General features: G+C 41.8%; 3 protein-coding genes across 11 annotated transcripts in view; 2 read left to right on the top strand and 1 right to left on the bottom strand.

Moving 5' to 3' along the window:
* The window catches only part of LOC104443901, a 130,441-nt gene that overhangs the window by 7,654 nt on the left and 104,100 nt on the right, over nt 1-18,687 (top strand). The window lies entirely within an intron of this gene.
* Nucleotides 6,856-10,733, top strand: LOC104441442 (LRR receptor-like serine/threonine-protein kinase ERECTA). Of its 4 annotated transcripts, none has more exons than XM_039312979.1 (9): nt 6,856-7,535; nt 7,609-7,646; nt 8,273-8,635; nt 8,951-9,067; nt 9,202-9,270; nt 9,366-9,437; nt 9,523-9,594; nt 9,712-9,783; nt 10,413-10,733. In XM_039312979.1, the coding sequence occupies exons 4-9, from the start codon at nt 8,958-8,960 to the stop codon at nt 10,435-10,437; spliced, it is 420 nt and encodes a 139-aa protein (XP_039168913.1). In that variant the 5' UTR covers nt 6,856-7,535; nt 7,609-7,646; nt 8,273-8,635; nt 8,951-8,957; the 3' UTR covers nt 10,438-10,733. The 4 variants fall into 4 exon arrangements, 2 of the variants coding, with proteins under 2 accessions (XP_039168913.1, XP_039168912.1); XM_039312978.1 differs by having other exon boundaries at nt 10,122-10,733; XR_005551371.1 differs by lacking the exon at nt 9,523-9,594 and having other exon boundaries at nt 8,951-9,083.
* Nucleotides 11,742-18,604, bottom strand: LOC104444025 (probable disease resistance RPP8-like protein 2). 5 transcript variants are annotated; one of them, XM_039312971.1, is made up of 9 exons: nt 16,478-18,604; nt 16,208-16,331; nt 16,037-16,123; nt 14,861-15,154; nt 14,122-14,221; nt 13,725-13,883; nt 13,550-13,636; nt 12,869-13,048; nt 11,742-12,261 (listed from the first exon to the last, which is right to left on the bottom strand). In XM_039312971.1, exon 1 carries the CDS (start codon nt 18,456-18,458, stop codon nt 17,007-17,009), a length of 1,452 nt encoding a protein of 483 aa, XP_039168905.1. In that variant the 5' UTR covers nt 18,459-18,604; the 3' UTR covers nt 11,742-12,261; nt 12,869-13,048; nt 13,550-13,636; nt 13,725-13,883; nt 14,122-14,221; nt 14,861-15,154; nt 16,037-16,123; nt 16,208-16,331; nt 16,478-17,006. The 5 variants fall into 5 exon arrangements, with proteins under 5 accessions (XP_039168905.1, XP_018728645.2, XP_039168904.1 ...); XM_018873100.2 differs by lacking the exon at nt 14,122-14,221; XM_039312970.1 differs by lacking the exons at nt 14,122-14,221; nt 14,861-15,154 and having other exon boundaries at nt 16,208-16,349.

The following is an 18,687-nucleotide window of genomic DNA, read 5'->3' as shown; positions in this document are numbered from 1 at the left end:
ATTTAAAAAAAAGGGGGGAGGCAGCGGCGGCGGAGGTGGCGGCGGTGAGGGAGCTGGCGGCGGTGGCAAGGGAGCCGCCCCGTTCGACCTCCCACCCCCTTTTTTTATAATTTTTTTTTTAATTTTAATTTTTTTTAATTTTTCTTAATTTTAAAAAAAATTTAAAATTTTCTTAATTTTTTTTTTTTGAAAAAATTAAAATTTTCTTAATTTTTTGAAATTTTCTTAATTTTTAAAATTTTTAAAATTTTTAAAATTTTCTTAATTTTTTAAAATTTTTAAAATTTTCTTATTTTTTAAAATTTTAAAATTTTTCTTAATTTTTAAAATTTTTAAAATTTTTAAAATTTTCTTAATTTTAAAATTTTTTAAAATTTTCTTAATTTTAAAATTTTTTAAAATTTTCTTAATTTTAAAATTTTTTAAAATTTTCTTAATTTTTAAAATTTTTAAAATTTTCTTAATTTTAAAATTTTTTAAAATTTTTAAAATTTTCTTATTTTTTTTAAAATTTTCTTATTTTTTTTAAATTTTTGAATATTTTAAATCTAATTTAATTAATTTATATACTATTATTTACATGTAGACGCGAAACGGCGTCGTTTTGCATTTTCTCCGCCACGTCGCGTGCAAAACGACGTCGTTTTGGACCGAGCTCGCCGGAAAGTCGCCACGTCAGCCATTTGGTTGATTTTCGCCGGAGTGGCACTTAAGTGTCCCATTTTACTCCGATGATGGCACTTAAGTGTACCATTTTAAAGTTATATGGCACTTAAGTGTGCGGCGTCTTGCAATTATGACTCCGCGGTGTCCCGCACTCGTTTATGTTTCCTTGTCTACATTGTAAAATTTCATCAGAATCATCCTCTGATTTCACTGAATTTCACTCTACGGGAGGGCTTTCAAATCGGCAACTCCCACCTATTCCACGGCTACTTGTCCTGTTAAATTTAGGGTAATCAATACTTTCAGCTCCATTTTTGAGCCATTGGTGGCAAGGTTGTGACAAATGACAATAAGCATCTTGAAACGCCATTAGAACTTCATGAGTTTCGATGTTTGTTGAAACTTTTTGGTGCAAACTACTATACAAGCAGAAACAAATTAGCTGCAGGTATCAACTGCTTGTGGGAAACCTAAGTCTAGTTCTGCATTTACTTAGTGGACATTCTCAATTGCACTGAGCTCTGTATGACTAGCATACACATCTGGTCCAATTATCGCTTCCCGCCTTCTCCCGAACAAGCTGACCCCAAATGTTGTGGCAACAAGCCTTGCTTCCAAAGCATCTCTTTCATGCGGTTCTTGTGGCGATGCTAATGATGAATTGAAGACCCCTGAAGGAGATAGGGATCAATTGAAATTGAAGGTCGAGTGTCCCAGTTTTGATCTTGGATTTTGAACAATGGTCATTGCTCAATCGACCGTATTGACTACTATAGGAATCTGAATGGTGTGCACAAAAATCTCGTGCCTACCGCATATGAAATTCTTACATTTGAGCTCTTGTATTTATGGGGAGTGTTTTATCGCCTAGTCCATTTGCAGGTGTCTGATCTGAAACCATTTTAGTTATACGACATAATCAATGTATTTGCAGCGATATTCAACATATTGAGGTACACTATGTTTACATATCGAAATGGAAAGAGGCCACCCATGTCAATCTGAGATATTAGTTAAATCTAAGACAAGTGAAAGCATGGTGAAGAAGTTCAGCTGAGGAAGCAGAAATAATTCTGTGTCTTCTCATGTCTTCAAATATTTATATGGCAGGACAAAGTTGCATCATAGACCGTTCGTTTGTACACAATGCTCGTTCGATTCCTATTGAGAAAGATGCTCAGTTTAGATACTTCGTTAGATAACATATATCTGGCCATTGAAGGTTGCCCAGTTTTAGCTGTGTCTTAGCATGCAGATCATGTAACAGCAGCTCCTCAGTCAAACTGAGGGAAAAGCAGCCTATGATTGTGATAAATAGCTGCTTAAGCAATTTTATTGGTCCCTTCCAGGTTCCCCGGTCTTAGATGTGTCTTGTGAATTGACTTGTGAGCTTATCATTATTTAATTACCAGGAGGAAACAGTATCTCAGCTTTCTAAACATTCTTCAATCTTCACCTTCTCTGTTTGGAATAAGAGGAAAGAGTGAACTGTAGACTATAGAGCGGCAACCATCTCCCGAAGGAATTCCTCGTAGAAATTATGAAATTTTATCAGGACTTTCACTTTGTTGCGTTTCTTATTGCATTAAAGTATTCTCAAAATCTTAAAGCTAGCTTAAGCTACCATAACAAATACAGCATAGGTCATACATGCGGTGCAAAGAAACCGTGATATGGGCCTATCCGTTTTCTTTCATCCCCTGTTCTTCTTAGTTCTCGTCCAGGAACTTCGATAACTTGCTGTCCTTTCTTGACTTCCGCATGCTAAGCAAGGCCTTGAAGAGACGTTTGTTTTTGCATGAATAAAGCTCGATATAAGTTCTCCTATTCCTCTCAGCATGAGTATATATTGAAGTGGATCTTCCGGTTCCGATGGGTAGTGGATGTTCATGTGGGGATATGATGGCGATTCACAAGAGAATCAATCATGAAAGATCATGTCCTCAAGACATCCGAAGAACAAGAAAAGTAGTTCTATAACTCGTGAACTTTCTTCATCTAATAGACCAATCTTGTTACGTGCAATATGCATATGGTGGTTAAACGAGAAAATGGGTGATGCAACGTTAGCATTTGGACATTTTGCCATTTAAGCCAATTGTCATGTATTATTGCAGATTCTTGCCGACTTCCTAGCCTTTAGCTTTTGAAACTGAGAGAAAGTTATGAAGCATGAGCCAACACCAACTTTTTGGTCTTAATAAAACAACAGATAAATCTTGTTAAGGGAAGTGTGCCTGGTAAGATATATCGCATGAGGTCCTCCAGAGTTCTTATCGCTAGTGAGTGCTGAGAAACCTCCATGGTCTATGAGCGTCTCAGACATCAATAGTCTCTGAAACACAATAACACTGCTGAAAGTTCTATTTGTTACCTCGTGATAAATAAGTTGATAGCACGAGAGATGGTTGTTCTCCTTGCCATTTTCCATACTTTGGTCGAAGCAAGATTTCTTCTGCTCTTTAGAATCTCTCTCTCTCTAGTAATTAGTTTGTCACACTATGATATAATCTGGCACATTATGGAGTTTTTTTTTTTTTTTTTTTTTGGTAAAGGTAAGAGATATATTGAACTATAACCAAAAGCTAAACAGCTAAACAGCAAGGACTTGGCACCAAAAACTTACACTCATGAAGACAAGGAAAACTTGATTCTTCTTGATCAGTTGCAATCTATTAGACCCTACACATGGTAAATCAGAGGGTATGCAAGCCCTTCCCATCCTAATTATATTGCACAACTGTCAAACGCAAGAAAATATGAGCTCAACCGCAGATGCTTCCTCAATCTTGTCAGCCAGAGACAAGCTTGGCCTTATAGGTCATGGAGCCCAAGTGATCCACATTGATTATGAAAGCTTTCGTCACAAAATCTTTTAATGTGTTCACCACTCTACAATATTGTCAAGGCAATTTACCGATGTGCAACAGAAGAAATGCTCAACCTGGTACAAGACAATGAAGTGAAAACCTATTTATCTCACATTTGTAGCAACGTCTCAAGAAAACTATAGGTGTATTATGAAGTACCTTCAGCTATTCGGAATGTTCAAGCTCTCTGTTTCATGGAGAGCTCATCATAATTCGAAGCTTCCTGAGGAGTGGAAACTTAAGAAGGCAACTGGAAATAAAAGCCAATCTCAGCCAATTCTCTGTTTCACTAAGACAGGATCATGAATTCGAGCTGCACCCGGCAGAAGAATTGAGAAACAATGCAGAAAACATGCAAAGCTTCGAACCGCTTGTCAATTGTAACCGCAATGAAAATGAGAATGCGTATGTCACTGAGTGAACTAAACCGCAACATCAAATTCGATAGTAGCGGACGAAAAGAAAAGAGGAATTGGTTCCGTTTACTTTTGCTCGCAGTAGCAATCTTAGCCTAAACATCCTCTCATATCGACAGGGGCAAGTCATCGGTCTATATATAAACAGAGTCATGAGGTGACAACTTTGCCGAGAGAAGGACGAAGGTTGCTGTAAAATTGACAACTCCATGCAATTGGGTGGCATAAAGAGTAAGACACACTCAAATACCAAAAGGTAGGGACCATTCTTATTGATCGGCTAGAGCCTAGCGCAACTTAATACTCGGTGCTAAGACAGAGTTCAAGGAAAACAATCTTGCCAAACAACATTTCATCTAAATAAGCACAAGAAGTGGGGAAAAAAATTATATAATTTCTCCTCTCATGGTATATACAAAATGATTTCCAATAAAGCGAATATCGACAAAGCAAACTAAATACGAGAGAAACATAGGCGCTACCTACCCATCAAGCAAATGAAGGTTTCAAGGATTTCCTTGTACCTTGTCTTGGAATGCTCAAGTGATGCTGCGACAACCGAAAACGTCATTTTGCTCCTTCAAATGGATGGATTGCCTTTGATCCTCCACACGTTGAAGTCGTGATGATAATTGAAGCAAGTTCATCGTAGTACCACCACCTTCAGGAGAAAGGTTGACTTTGGAGTTTACAAAACCCGATCCCCCCTAATCCCATCGTAGATCTCCAAATCGAAACCAGGGGATGACCTGGGAGGTTTAAGTCCATCACCGATGAAGACAACTTTTTCAACTCCACCCCCATGGAAGCATGCAAACTCATATCCACTAGCTTGTCGGTTGCTCCGCACGAGAGGAATGATAGTCGGTGCCTCGCCATGACCAAAGACCGAGCCATGGGAATTCGGGGTGGCTTGTAGAATGTTGCTCTACACCACAATTGCTTTATTGTGCTGTTAATTAAAACAAGCTCATACATCAACCATTCACTACTCACAGAGCCAACAAAACCTGCTTCTCTTTTCATATATGTCAGCTTCGTGACCCTTTTCCACATCACACGCTGTCATTACTGCAACGTCCAGACCATTCACTTCTCTAATTTGCCAATTAATTAGCAGATTTCAGACAAGCACGCGACCATCTACATGTCAATCTTGCGGAATTCAAATAAAAAGTCTTCATACCTGGCCGGTGGGCACGGCCGACCAAGTCAGTCCCATCGAGGACGATGTCAAACCTCATGGCCTAAATGGGAAAAAGAGCATCGATCCCATTGTCCTTCAACTTCAACCTCAAGCCGTCCGAGATCCTGAAATTCGACAAAGCGTTGCGGTTCTCCTCCTAAGCCATCTCACCATCCCCGTCGCTCAACCTCGCCTTTTTTCTTCTTCTTCTTCCCCTTCAAGTTCTCACCGACCAACTCGGAGCCGGTCTCGCTCGTCTTCCTCGTCGTCCTCGCACAACTCCGCGCCTTCCTCTTTTCTCCTTCTTCGCATCCCCTTGATGCTCCAGAGCTTCCGCTTGATTCGGAGCCTTTGCTACCGCTCTTCTTTTCCTTCCCGTGCTTCTTGTCCGACGTCGGAGACTCGAAGCCGCCGCCTCGAAGGCATCGATGAAGCTATCGAAACGGCGAGAGGAGTTTAGGGGACGGGAGGGGAGGGAGTGGTTTCGTCCCTTCTTCTCTTCTCCTTCGTCACTCGTGCTCCATCTCCGCGTTGGAAACGTCAAGGCGGAGGCGGAGGCGGGAGGAGGCTCGGACCCTGGCGCGATCGGCGGGGCTCTGGGCGATGTGCCGCCAGCGACCGGCGATGCTTTTGGGGAGGCGACAAGGAGAAGAAGCATGAGGCCCTCAGTCCCGACCATCGACCTCGAGGACATAGAGTCCAAAGACCTCACGGTGGCTCGAAGTTGGAGTTCGTCGGAGGGAATCGAGGTCCGTGGTTGCCGAGAGATCAACGCGAGCGCAAACCTTGTGCTCCATCTCCGTGGGAACAGGGAGGCGGAGGGGGCTCGGGACCCGACGTCGGCGAGGCTCTCGGAGGAGGCGACGTGCCGACGCATGACCTGGCGAGGCTTTTGAGGAGGAGGAGGAGCCTGGAAGCGGAGGGGCTGGAATGCGCGGAGAAACAGTCTCGTCGTTTTCTGTTCGTTCGTTCTCTTAAGAGGAGAGAGAAAATCCTTAAAATTCAATTGAGGAGAGAGAAACTTTTCGGGCGGGAGCTACGAATTTCTTGACCCATTGACCTATCTTTTCCTCCGTCAGCGAGCCGAGCCGAGCCGAGCGAGCGAGTCCTTTCATTTTCCAGCAGGTCCCCTAGGATAGGTGTCGATAGCTGAGTGGTACGTGTGCGCCACGTATCTGCTGACGTGGCGCACACGTACCACTGAATATTTTCTCCTCTTGAGAAGATAGATATTAGGTGGTCCGAGACCACCACGTCAGCGTGGTCCCGGACCACTCATATGGCGCCACATATGAGGGGAGGGGACAAAAAGCGAAAGAGGAGAGAGAGCGTCAGAGAAGTGGGCCCGCTTTTCGCCCTTTGTCTGCGCTCCCCATACACGTGGCGCCGTGTGAGTGGTCCGGGACCACGCTGACGTGGCGGTCCCGGACCACCCACCCTTTTCTCAGATATATTAGGTGCGCCGGGCCCACCACGTGGAGCCGGGTCCGGCCTTTTCTTTTAGCCAAATTTTTGCCGCGTCCTTCTCTCTCTTCATTAATGACTGCGTCCTTTTCTCCTATTTGCACGCAAGCCGTCACTTCCCCTTCCCTCGCGTTCTCTTTCAAAATTTTCTGTTCTGCATTTTCCTCCATGAAACCTGCAACCTCATCTCTCTCGACCAAAAGCTCGCCAGTTGCCTCCAAGGTTGGCCGCCTCTACCGTCGCCGTCGGAACCACTCGCTCCGAAGAACTCTTCCGGTCGTGGCTGGGTCCCGAACTCTAACCATCTTCGCCTCGGCCTCTAAGGTGAGCGCGGACACCCAAAAGCCCGCTGGTCGCCTCCGAGCTCGGCCGCCTCCGCCATCGTCGCCAGGAGCCACTCGCTCCGAAGAGCCTCGCCGGTCGTGTTTGGGTCCCAAGCTTTGACCATTTCTGCCTCGGCCTCTTCGACGATCGCGTACGCTCAAAATCCAGCCGGTCGCCTTCGAGCTTGGCCACCTCTGCCGTTGCCGTCAAGAGCCATTCACTCCCAAGAACCCCGCCGATCGCGGTTGGGTCCCGACCATCTCTGCCTTGGTCTCTTCGGCGAGCGTGGACACCCAAAAGCCCGCTGCTTGCCTCCAAGCTCGATCGCCTCCGCTGTCACCACCAGGTGCTACTCGGTCCGAAGAGCCCCGCCGGTCGTGGCTGCGTCCCAAGCTCTAACCTTGTCCGCGTGTGCCTCCTCGGTGATTGCCGACGCCCAAAAGCTCACCGGGCGCGTCCAGCAAGGATTGAGGATTGGTTTTCAAAGCATTGGGGAGGTGGAACCAACAGTTCTATAAGAAGAAGCAGCAGCAGCAGCCGGCGTTGATGCAGCGAGCCCTTCTCCAGCAGCAGTCGCTCTACCACCCAGGCCTCTTGGCTCCTCCTCAGGTTCCTCGCCTTCCCCGTCTCCTCTCGTGTTTGATGTCTTTTGCTTTGTTTTACTGGAGTTGCTGACTGGCAGGAAAGCAGTGGACAATGAATCCAATCTCCCATCACCTGGTTTGTCTTTTGTCCAAAATCCTTGATTACCTCCTGTTTTTCTTTTAGTTCATTATTTGTCTGTACTTTCCTCCATTTTTGGTAAATGTGCCGTGGCATATATTACTTTTTGCTTCTTGAGTATTTGCTTTTATCTAACTTTACAACTGCACACACAACACATGGGCATGCTCAGTGAACTAGGGAGAATGTTGTGGATCAAAATCATCAAATCCAAGCCAAATTCGAGGAAGGACTGTCCGTTCTGCTGGGTTAACCTTTGTCGTTAACATTTTCCAAGCTGAATCCCTCAGTGTCGTGTTGTAGATTGAATGCTTGAGCAATAAGCATGGAAAACTTAGGCCTTACCTCTTCCTTTGCAATTATCATGCTGAAAACAATTGGAAAAGTCTCTTGCATATATTGTGTATGACACTGATATCTGCAAGATTAATATTCAAACCCTTTGAGTCAACCTCTCTAGCCCTGTGTAGAGATCATTTATCTCTTGTGCACAACATAATTCACGAGCTTGAATGAAATTCTAACATATTGACATTATCTTTGTATGTTTAATAGATCTAAGATTGGAAATTGGTGTTAGTGTTCTTTTACTTACTGATTAATCCAACTCATCCTTTTTGCAGATGTGTGGGAACTCAAGTTACTTTAACAGTTGGTTGTCCAAATTTATTTTGGTGGACTCCAGAATTTACTCTTAGAGCCTTATCCTCCCGATCAAGAATCTGCAAATGAAAATCCTATCCAAATTATGATGCATCACTGTAGATGTCACTGGCACGCTCATGGCCTACAAAGGGGAGCTTGGTGACTATTACTGCATGGCTGCCAAATCAGTCGGTCTTCCATGTCCCGACTATAAGCACGTCCATGAGGGCTTTAAACTTGCATATACAGAAATGGCAAAAAAATATCCATGCTTCGGATATACTGCCTAAATGCCAAACATTGCATGGTGGAAAACTTGCGTGAGAAATTCATTTGTCCAGGTAAGATAGCCAAGTCTATGAAATGGAGCTCTGTGATTTGCTTGCTTAATGCAGCTAGAATACTATTTTCTTTTGCATGTCTGAGTATGTAATCCTGGTTCCAGGTTTATCTTATTAAATTTATGAAGCTGTACAGTTATTTGTTGATAACTTAATGGTTTAATATATCGAAGTGCTGTAACTGTCATTCTGAGTGCAACATTTTGTGATTTTAGTACTGGAAGTTGAGAATTCTGCTAATAGCTTGAGAGTTCTATTTACTTCTCAAAATCCTATGTCTGGATGTGTTACTAATCTTAATTTTTTTGCTAACAGGCAGGTTATGAGTATGATGAAGAGACATTTGAGGAGATATTTAGATGCATATATGCATCTTTCGGTTCAGCTGCACCTTACACCGTCTTTCCAGACTCCCAACCATTCTAGAGATGGGTTAGAGATGGGTTCAGTTAAATTTTTGCTGCTTCTCTCTCTCATTTAATGCTTCGTCCTTTTCTCTGCACGATCACTTCATTATCGTGTTCTGTTTTTTTAAAATCATAAAATCTTTCATCTTTTATTGGTAGGGATTTGTCCTATAATCGGTTAACAGGGAAAATTCCATTCAACATTGGTTTCCTGCAAGTGGTCACCTTGTATGTGTTCGCAACTTCTGCAGAGTGTTTCAAATATATAGCATTTGATCTGTATCAGCTTTCCTAATTCCTTTCATAATCTGTCTGCATACTAGGTCATTGCAAGGTAATCAGCTGTCAGAGCAAATTCCATCTGTGATTGGTCTCATGCAGGCCCTTGCAGTCTTGTGAGTTCTCATTCTCCTATTTTAAGGTCAGAATAGTTGTTTTTCAAACAGTTGCTTAACATCTTGTTTCTCTTTAAACGCCTAGAGATCTGAGCTGTAACATGTTAACTGGACCCATTCCTCCTATTTTGGGAAATTTCACCTACATGGAAAAACTGTGCGTTATCCTCGATACTTGCTATCATTTTTTTACACTTGTACTTAATTTTAGGGGTCACGTTGGCATCTTTCTTCTGCTGGTTTAAGCTTGACCTGGGTATGAAACATGTTGTAGGTACTTGCATGGCAACAAACTGACCGGACAAATCCCTCCAGAGCTTGGAAATATGTCAAAGCTTCATTATTTGTATGCTTAGTTTCTCATATATTGGATTGTTTTGAAGCTATGCATGTGATTTCATCTGCATGGGGAGTCCATTTCTGCAACTTTTTTACTGATTGAGGATCTTTATAACTATTTCATTCTCCTGTTCTATGTAATTTTTCCAAGTCCGCTCTCATGATAATTCTGGCATCCTTCATAAGCTTTAATAAACATCAATTAGAATACGTTCTGCATGTTTCAGGCCACTTAGAACATCTTCTCACCCCTAGCCTGACCATTCTGTAAGTTTATTGTTGTCCCATTGTTGTCCCCAATGCTGCATAGATTATAATGGTACTATATTCTTTGGAAAATGGCAGCCTCTGGGATCTTCTCCATGGTGAGTGAAGTTTCTTTTTAATGACTTGGATGTCCTGCTCAAGAGCCTCTTAGGTGAATATGTGTGTCAAAACTTTTTCCCATCATATGTGAGAACTAGATTGAGCGAGCGAGTGAAAATCTGGAGTGGCTTTTATTAGTACTCATTTCACTCATGCTAAATTTTCTTCTGTTCATGTATATTGAAATCATCTAAAATAAACTGGTCCTAGTTTTTAATTATGTCAGGATTCTTCCGACCAAAGATCTTTACAAATTAATTATTTCTGTAGGCCCTGCGAAGAAAAAGAAGTTTGACTGGGATACTTGTCTCAAGATAGCACTTGGTGCCGCTGAGGGGCTTTCATATCTTCACCATCATTGTAGTCCGCGTATCATCCACAGGGACGTGAAATCGTCAAACATTCTACTCGATAAGGAATTTGAGGCGCATCTCACTGATTTTGGGATTGCAAAGAGCTTGTGCACAACGAAGACCCATACTTCTACATACATGATGGGGACCATTGGCTGCATAGACCCAGAATATGCCCGGACTTTTCGCCTCACAGAGAAGTCGATGTCTACAGCTGTGGAATTGTTTTACTGGAGTTGCTGACCATGGGAAAGCAAAGTGGACAATGAATCCAATCTCAATGCAAAATTAAAGCAAGATTTGGCAAAATAGAAGAAAGAAAATTCTAGATTGAAAATGTTGGTTGTGCTGTTGTTTATGGTAATTTTAGACATATTGTGAGATTTGGCAAACCTAAAGATGTTGGTTGGGTTGTTCATGAGTTTTAGTTGTTTGTAAATGTATGTGCATTTTGTTTGTAGGATGAATAAAGTAAACCTTTATGTTGGCATATCATTAAATTTGTTTTGCTATTGCATATTTTCCCATGCCGCTACTTCCTGAAATTTCGACTAAATTCTTGCTTGAGATTATAAATGTTTGATTGAGAATTCTTAAATTCAAATTATAAACGTGTTGAGGATCTTTAACATTGTATATTCTGGTTTCTGCAAAAACTAGCCTATGGGGCAAATGAACTGCACACTAAAAAACAAGATTGATGTTTTCGTAGGTTATTTGAGATTTACCATTTTTTAGTTCAAGAGTTGTTGAGTTTGAACATCACTTAATCGACCATTATCGAAGAAGTTTCGACAATTTGAATGAGCGAATTCAAATGTGAAGATTTGAATATTGATGCTAACTTGACGAAGGTTCATCTTGTGAGATTTATTGGTCATCTCCGAGAGCGATTTCTTTTCTAAATTATCTTGAATCGAATAAGTTACTCTTTTTTGACATCCAATGCGAAAGTTATAGAGGATGACTCAGCCAAAGGTTTGTGCGGTTTGAAATGAGCTTTTGCGCCCAAAGACTGCCCAACTTGTTCCATATGATTTATAATGGTTTTTATCTCGTCCTAACAGATGATCCTCACACCAAAAACAATCACAAAGGCTAGAGTCGATGAAGAGCCAATTTGACTGCAAATCGCAAGCTCCTCCTATCATAGAGAAACAATTGCCTATTCACATGCATCCGAAGCAGAAAATATTACATAGACCATTTTTATATATGAGCCACAAATAAACCACGTTTAAACATCTTGTTTTAAAGCACCACATAGATAAAGAAAATGGCTGGCTAATGATTTTACAAAACTCTCTAGCCTTTGAACATGGAGGGGAAAGAGAACTTAGTGGACAGTGCAACATCATTGGTCACATTCATAACTCATAATGACCTCGTGTCTATGTACGGCAAGATAATAGTGAGCAGGCAACCATCTAACATCAAATTCGTGCCCATTAAATTTGAGCACGCAACCATTTAACAATCTCTAAAGCTACATTCATGTACACACTATGAGGATCTAGTCTACAGATATACACCTATGTTGAAGAGATTCCTGCACCATTTCCAAGCAGCCATCAATCCGGAGTTCAATTGGCAAACTTCAGATTGCCTAATTACCAACCGTCATCTTGCAAACGGTTCAGATCAGTTGTAGAAAAAATAATTGAAGTGGTTTTGAACCAATATGCCACTCGTAGGGAAATCAATGAAAATTCAACTCCAGCAGGTGACCTTAGCTTCTTTATGTATATGTTCCTGCGACAAGACACCTGAGAAATCCAAAAATTCGCAAGAAATCAACAGAAGGTGTCTGAAGATGAGCCAAAGTAGCATGACCACCTTTTACCTATAAGAACATATAATCCAGAAGAACATTCTCTCTTCTTACTGAAGAACAAAAGGCAAACTAAAATAACAATCTTGACAAGGACAATCAACTCCAGCACAATATTAAAGAACAAGAGGAGATTAGCACAGATTCCAAACCTCACTAAACACCACTAAATTTCACTTTGTTCTTCATTGACATTTATTCCAACACCAAACAATTATGCAGTGACCTTGGTAGAAAAGAATTTCCTAGAATGTACATAGTTTGCCAGTCAACCAGTAAAAAACATTGGCAACTAAGACCAAAGCAATAAAACCAACTTCATCTAGACTCTTCCATAAAGCAAAGATCATATAATACCTAGTAAGTATAAAAATGAGACAATCCACCTTGCTTAAGATTGACACCTCACCCAGTCATAAATTTATAGAATGAAAACCAAGGCTGAAGTTGTTTTAATTGCTGCAATTTGTTTTCTACATGCTTTATTTGATACCTCATCCAGTCTCTTTGTTAATCTAAGCAAGTCTTGTATCTGACAATACCTTTTTTGCTGAAGAACTTGTTTCACTGGAGAAAGATCTTTGCTGGAGCACCTTGCTCCTTTGAGTCACCTCACCATTGTATTTATCGACAGTGAGCAGCAAGTCACTTAACTCTGCTTATGTATGACGGTAAAGGAGGCAATGTTTGCTGGGTTTGCATTCACAGATGTGTTGCCAGTGCTGCACAAAAGGGGTCTGATGATGAGATCGAGAATTACCAATTCTGGCTTTAAGCCCAAAAATGATGATGAAGAAGAAACACTTCATATGATTGGGTGATCCATTTCTTTGAATATGAACCCAACCAAAGAAGATGTTATTTACGGTGCCATGTCAGATCAAAGACAGGAAAGTATATGTCACCAGCAGTAATGTGACAAATCAAAATTAGAACCAGAACCATTGATGTAATCAGATTTTTCCTTGCAAATTCAATCGTATCATATGCTTTTTAACATTATGACTTTAAGGATGTATTTCATTATGACAGAGGCCCTTGTCATGAATGCTTTCACTCATTGTGCCCGGCTAAGTGGAATAATCCAAGTTCCATGAGTTCAAGATCCCCTTCAGGGGCAAATGTTTTTGACATTGCAGTATGGCACATGTACTAGGCTTGTATTTGCACTACAAATCAACTAATTTGACAGGATAATAAACCAGAACACAGTTTCCACATACCTCAAGACAAACAAAAGCAGATGGCCTACAATCACATACAACTGCAGAAAGATAAAGATATTGCCGACATATAATGCACTTAGGATCCTACAAAAAAACCAAAACAAATTCATCAACTAGCATCATATTGACAAAGTCATCAGAAACCAAGAGTTAAACATGAAAGGTCGAGTACCTCCTCAGTCCCCACGCATTCAGGATGTGTCCGTGGTGGCATTGGAGATGATTTTACAATGCCATTTTTCCAGAGTTGCTCCCTCCAACTTTTCTCCTTTGTATAAATTCTTAGTAATTCTTTCGCCAGAAAAGGTGATGCTTTTCTATCATAATTACTCTGCATATTGCACAAGAAGGCAATTAGGGACATTTCTGTAATATGGAAAGACCTCCTAGTAAGCAAAACTTAACTTTAGAAAAACAACTGTTATCAAAAGGAAACAGCAATTATTAATCCTTCCCATCAAACTAATGAAATAGGCAAACACGGAAACTATGTTGATGATGATCATGAATCCATCACAAAATACCAAAAACCAAAGAAAATAGTCCCAGGTAAAGATAGTCAAACGCACAATAGGCAAGAGCATTGAGCCATGAGTTCTCAATAGAATAACCCACAATTTTGATACTTGTAGTTATAATCCAGAATCCATGGAACCATGAAGAAATGGCCTACAAGCAACCACCATAAATATATAAATGACAACTACAAACTACGCCCAATAATTCGAACGCAGATACTCCAGGAGCACATGTGGGTATTGACATTTATATTGAAAGATCAAATGGGCAAGTACTTTGCTAAAGCCTAGACATATCGCAATGCAGACTAATCCAATCTTTGCTCAAGCTACATATCACTCCTAAAGACTAGAAAATGTTGAATCAACTGCTCCTCCAGAATGGCTGGCAATACCACTTTAGGGTGGATAGCCTGTCCACCGAGTGCCGGTACTCACTTTTACTAAGGCTGGGCTTAAAAGGAACAAGAGACTTGGTGACAACAACACATACAGAGAGAGAGAGAGAGAGAGAGAGAGAGAGAGAGAGAGAGAGAGAGAGAGGGAGGGAGGGAGGGAGGGAGGGAGGGAAATGGTGGCCGAGCAAAGGCGCTGGAGCTCAACATCCTCACTATATAGCAACTCTGCGGAAAGACAACTCTCCTCTTGTTTTCTAACTAAAATGAGGTCCATTGAGGATGGGCCAACAAATAGACCCATTGAGCCCAAATGCTTTAAACTATATGGAGTTATGTTCACAATTTTCATGAAATCTGTAAACAAAGAGAGTGTCGAAACAGAGCTGCCGTACAAAGAAGGAGAAGCAAAGATGGAACTCCTTTCAGGCATCAATCATGTGCTCCTATTGTTGTATGCTGAATAGTCAAAGAGAAGAATTATCGTTCAACTATTCGACATCTCTTCATCTTTGCACAGGAGCAATTCCAGAGGTGGAAGTGCTATCATCATCACCCAATATCAAGATAAGATTCTTATTCAAAACAAAGTGCAATCCCTCCACACAACTGATTCGTCCACAGAATCATAAAGTATGAGGTGTTAGGCATCACCATTGCCTCCCACAAATGTATGGTGGCGGTTACAACTGCAGAGAATTAAGAGAGATACATTCATAATTTGTTCAATAGCAAGCACAAAGAATTTCCAATTGAGTATACTACTGACTGGCTGACTCCATTTATCTCACATCTTTTGCAAAAGAGTCACGTACACGCCAAAAAGAACAACATAAAAATGCAATGTCAGCATGACATATTCTTGTCCATTAGATCTGCCATAAAATGTAACCGACAGGCATTCCTTTAGGACAGAAACGTAGCATGAAGTTTAAACACTATTAATATAACTTAGGTCGACCAATCTAGTGATTGGGCAATCAATGGTGAATTGATGATGTGAAAGGAGTCCAAATGGAAATTATATCACAGGTGACTGGACTCTTGTCTGAAAATCATATTTCTTGGGAGTTCTTCCATTAGTTTAATCCAAGAGATTCAATTTCTATGTAACCATCAATCAAAGTATCAAACGGATCCTAACGGAGGAGGAAGAAGATACACAGAGTAAAAAATCATTTATGTTCTTGATATCTAGTATATCTGAGGCATAGTCAGTCCTGAACTAACAAACAGCTCAATTTTTCAGACTAACAATGATCAGAAAAATGCATCACAACTGGCAGCTGTTATCTCATGTTAAACTGCACTTCATCGCTAAAACTCTATCAGTCATATTCCAACTCGATCTTACTCGTTAAACTCAAGTTTTGTCCTCCTACTACACACTGCAAAATTGCCATACAAACAAGCTATCTCCACCCATCCATCCAACAGGAACATCATTCCAAAAATGAATTGCAATTCAAACTAGAAATTTTCCGAATTATCGGCTCATGTATCCAAGTACTTCTGCTCCATGTGTTTCGTGTGGAAAGTGGGAGAACTCAATTATGAAACCAAAGACTGACCTTTGGATGTCAACAACTCATTGAACAACTTCCTTTTCTCACTGACGAGCGGTGCTAACCTAGCCTCACCTTCAAGGGCGACTTGATCTGACACAAAGCACAGAACCTATGAAAAACCGAAATGAGAAAGCAAACGTGCATCGAGGCACAACAGACGCCGCACCGCCTCACCTAGTTTCCGCGTCTTGTCGGCGAGAACGCCGAGGTAGCGCGTGACTCGATCGAGCTTTGCGTTGGAATACTCCTGTAGTTCGCTCGCCTCTTGTCTCAGCTCCAAGTAATCCTGCCTCGCAAGCTGCATCCGGAAATCGCTCTTCTCAGAGCTCGGCAACAGAGAAGGAATCAACCGAAGCAAGAAGCAAAAATTCGAAACCGGCAAATGCCCCAACTCAATCGGGAGCCAAAACAAAGCGCGAGACGATCGGAGCGTTTCGGAAAAACCTGGACATTGTCCGCGAGCCGCTGGACCTTGGAGGCCAGCGGGAGCTGCGAGGGCGGCGAGGAGGCGGTGGCGGCGGCGGAGATCGAGTACCGCCGGACGAAGGGGGCGCTCGGCCGGTGCTGGTCGTCGGTGTCGAAGGAGGCGGAGGTCCGACTACTTCCGCGGCTCGAAGCCGCTCACCTCCCACTTCCACCGGTAGCTCCTCGGCTCCGACTGAAATTTTTTCAAAATGGCGCCTCTTTGTGCAGAGGAGTGTCTCGAGGACAGCGGAGGCGTCGTGCCGGAGGCCGTGGAGGATTTGTGACTTTGTGTGGGAGAAGACAGAAAAGAAAGATTTTTGTGAGAGAGAGACTTCGTGCAGGAGAAGCTTCAAATGCGAAGGGCAGGAGAAGGACGCGGCCATTAATGAAGAGAGAGAAGGAATCGGCAAAAATTTGGCTAAAAATAAAAGCGGGACCCGGCTCCAGTGGCGACACGTGTCTCATTCTTATTGGGCGGGCGCACGGTGACGTGGAGCGCCCGGCGCACCTAATATTTTCCCTCGAATATTTTCTCTCTCGCGTAGGACAGCTGGGGGCCACCCTTGGCCAGCAACATCAACATCTCTCTCATTATGCTCTTATCGTGCTCCTTGAGTATTTCGTCCGAACCGTTATATGTAGAGACATGTGAAGATACCACCTTCAATTTGGGACAATCGAAGATCCCTAATCGAGAAAGATGAGGCACGGCTCCTTCAGCGGCCCTCCACTCCTCCAGATTTCGTAATTCACCAAAAAATAAATGCTTGAGTTGAGGAAAGCCTCCTGCAGAGCAAACCATTTCCTTTCCCATGTAAGCCCCAACTCCCAGCATGAGAAAAACCAAGTGAGGCAATTTCTCCAATATTGGCATCGGATCTTCTTCGAGTTTAGAATTTATTAAGACCAGCTTCCTCAATTGCTCAGGTAGACTTTTATGTTCTAGTAACTTCTGTATATTTCCAAAAATGGATAGCTTACAAGAATAGGGATAGTTTGACATTTTATTCAATTCACCTTCAGTCCATAAATAAGGATAGCTTCTGAAATAAAAAGATGAGGATCGAAGATATTTCAAATTGAATTTAGCAAGTTGCGGAAATATCTCTAGCTCGATAGGATCATTCCAAACAAAGACATTCAATTTTTGCACATTGGTAAGCTTGCCTACATCGTTCACATCACATTTCTTCGAACTGAAGTTTCTCAATGTCCATAGATTCTTTAAAGTGCCCAACCGCAACTTCTTCCGGGCCCCATGGAATTTCTCCTTGACATCAAAGTAGTAAGGAAGACGGAGATACCTCAACCTTCTCATCTTCCACAACACATTTGGCATGGAAACTAAGGTATCTACTCCCAAGTCCAAGAATTCCATACTTACAAGGTTCCCCATAGATTGTGGCAAGCCATTAAACCTACTACCTGCTAAACTTAAGAATCTTAAATGAACTAGGTCTCCTACTGATCTAGGTAAGCTTCCCGTCGCATTAAGGTTCTCTAGTTTCAGAATTCTGAGAAACTTATAGTCTTTGAAAATAGATTGAAATTGCTTCAACTCCCATTTGTCACCTTCGAAGGACATGAGAGTTCGAAGGTGGACCAGAGTTCTTCTTGATGCTTTTAAGCTCGGAATCACATTTCTAGTAAGAGAAAGCCTTCGTATTTTGCAACTTGACTCGACTTTTATTGCCATTGAAGCAGAACAATTCTCCGTCTCATTGTCCTGTTGAATGTTAAGAATGCTTAGAAAACTCTCTTCTAGAGCCTTGGAGATGCATAAGTCTCGCATCAGGTCGTGGAGGTGGAAGCTTTTGATCTTTCCACTTAAATTGAATCGTACTTGAACCATTCCTCTGTTAACCAACTCCATTACATATTGCTTTGCTACATCTTCCACTGAAATTCCTCTCGCTCTGTTGTTTGCATTCAGCGACACAAAACCTTCAGCAATCCACATGTAAAGAACTTCCTCTGCAGAGATTTCTGCATCCTCAGGAAAACTACCCAAATAGAGGAAGCATGGCCTTAGATGCAATGGTAAATTGTCATAACTTAAGGCTAACACTTTTGATACATTACTCTTATCACTAAAATGCAAATTGATGTTTCGTGAACTGTCTCCCAATCATTGTGTACCAAAAAGTCCACCAAGCACAATGACAACCAAGGGCAATCCCGCACACTTC

Source organism: Eucalyptus grandis, chromosome 5, assembly GCF_016545825.1.
Source record: "Eucalyptus grandis isolate ANBG69807.140 chromosome 5, ASM1654582v1, whole genome shotgun sequence".
Classification (NCBI taxonomy): Eukaryota; Viridiplantae; Streptophyta; class Magnoliopsida; order Myrtales; family Myrtaceae; genus Eucalyptus; species Eucalyptus grandis.
The sequence above is the reverse complement of the archived record's forward strand: the minus strand, read 5'-3'. Positions and strand labels throughout refer to the sequence as shown.

Coding starts and splice junctions, on each gene's coding strand:
- LOC104444025 (XM_039312970.1), bottom strand. CDS start 18,458: ATGTGGATTGCTGAAGGTTTTGTGTCGCTGAATGCAAACAACAGAGCG.
- LOC104441442 (XM_039312978.1), top strand. CDS start 8,958: ATGAGTATGATGAAGAGACATTTGAGGAGATATTTAGATGCATATATG. Junction 9,068..9,201: donor CCCAACCATTCTAGAGATGG/GTTAGAGATGGG, acceptor TTTTATTGGTAG/GGATTTGTCCTATAATCGGT. Junction 9,438..9,522: donor ATGCAGGCCCTTGCAGTCTT/GTGAGTTCTCAT, acceptor TTAAACGCCTAG/AGATCTGAGCTGTAACATGT.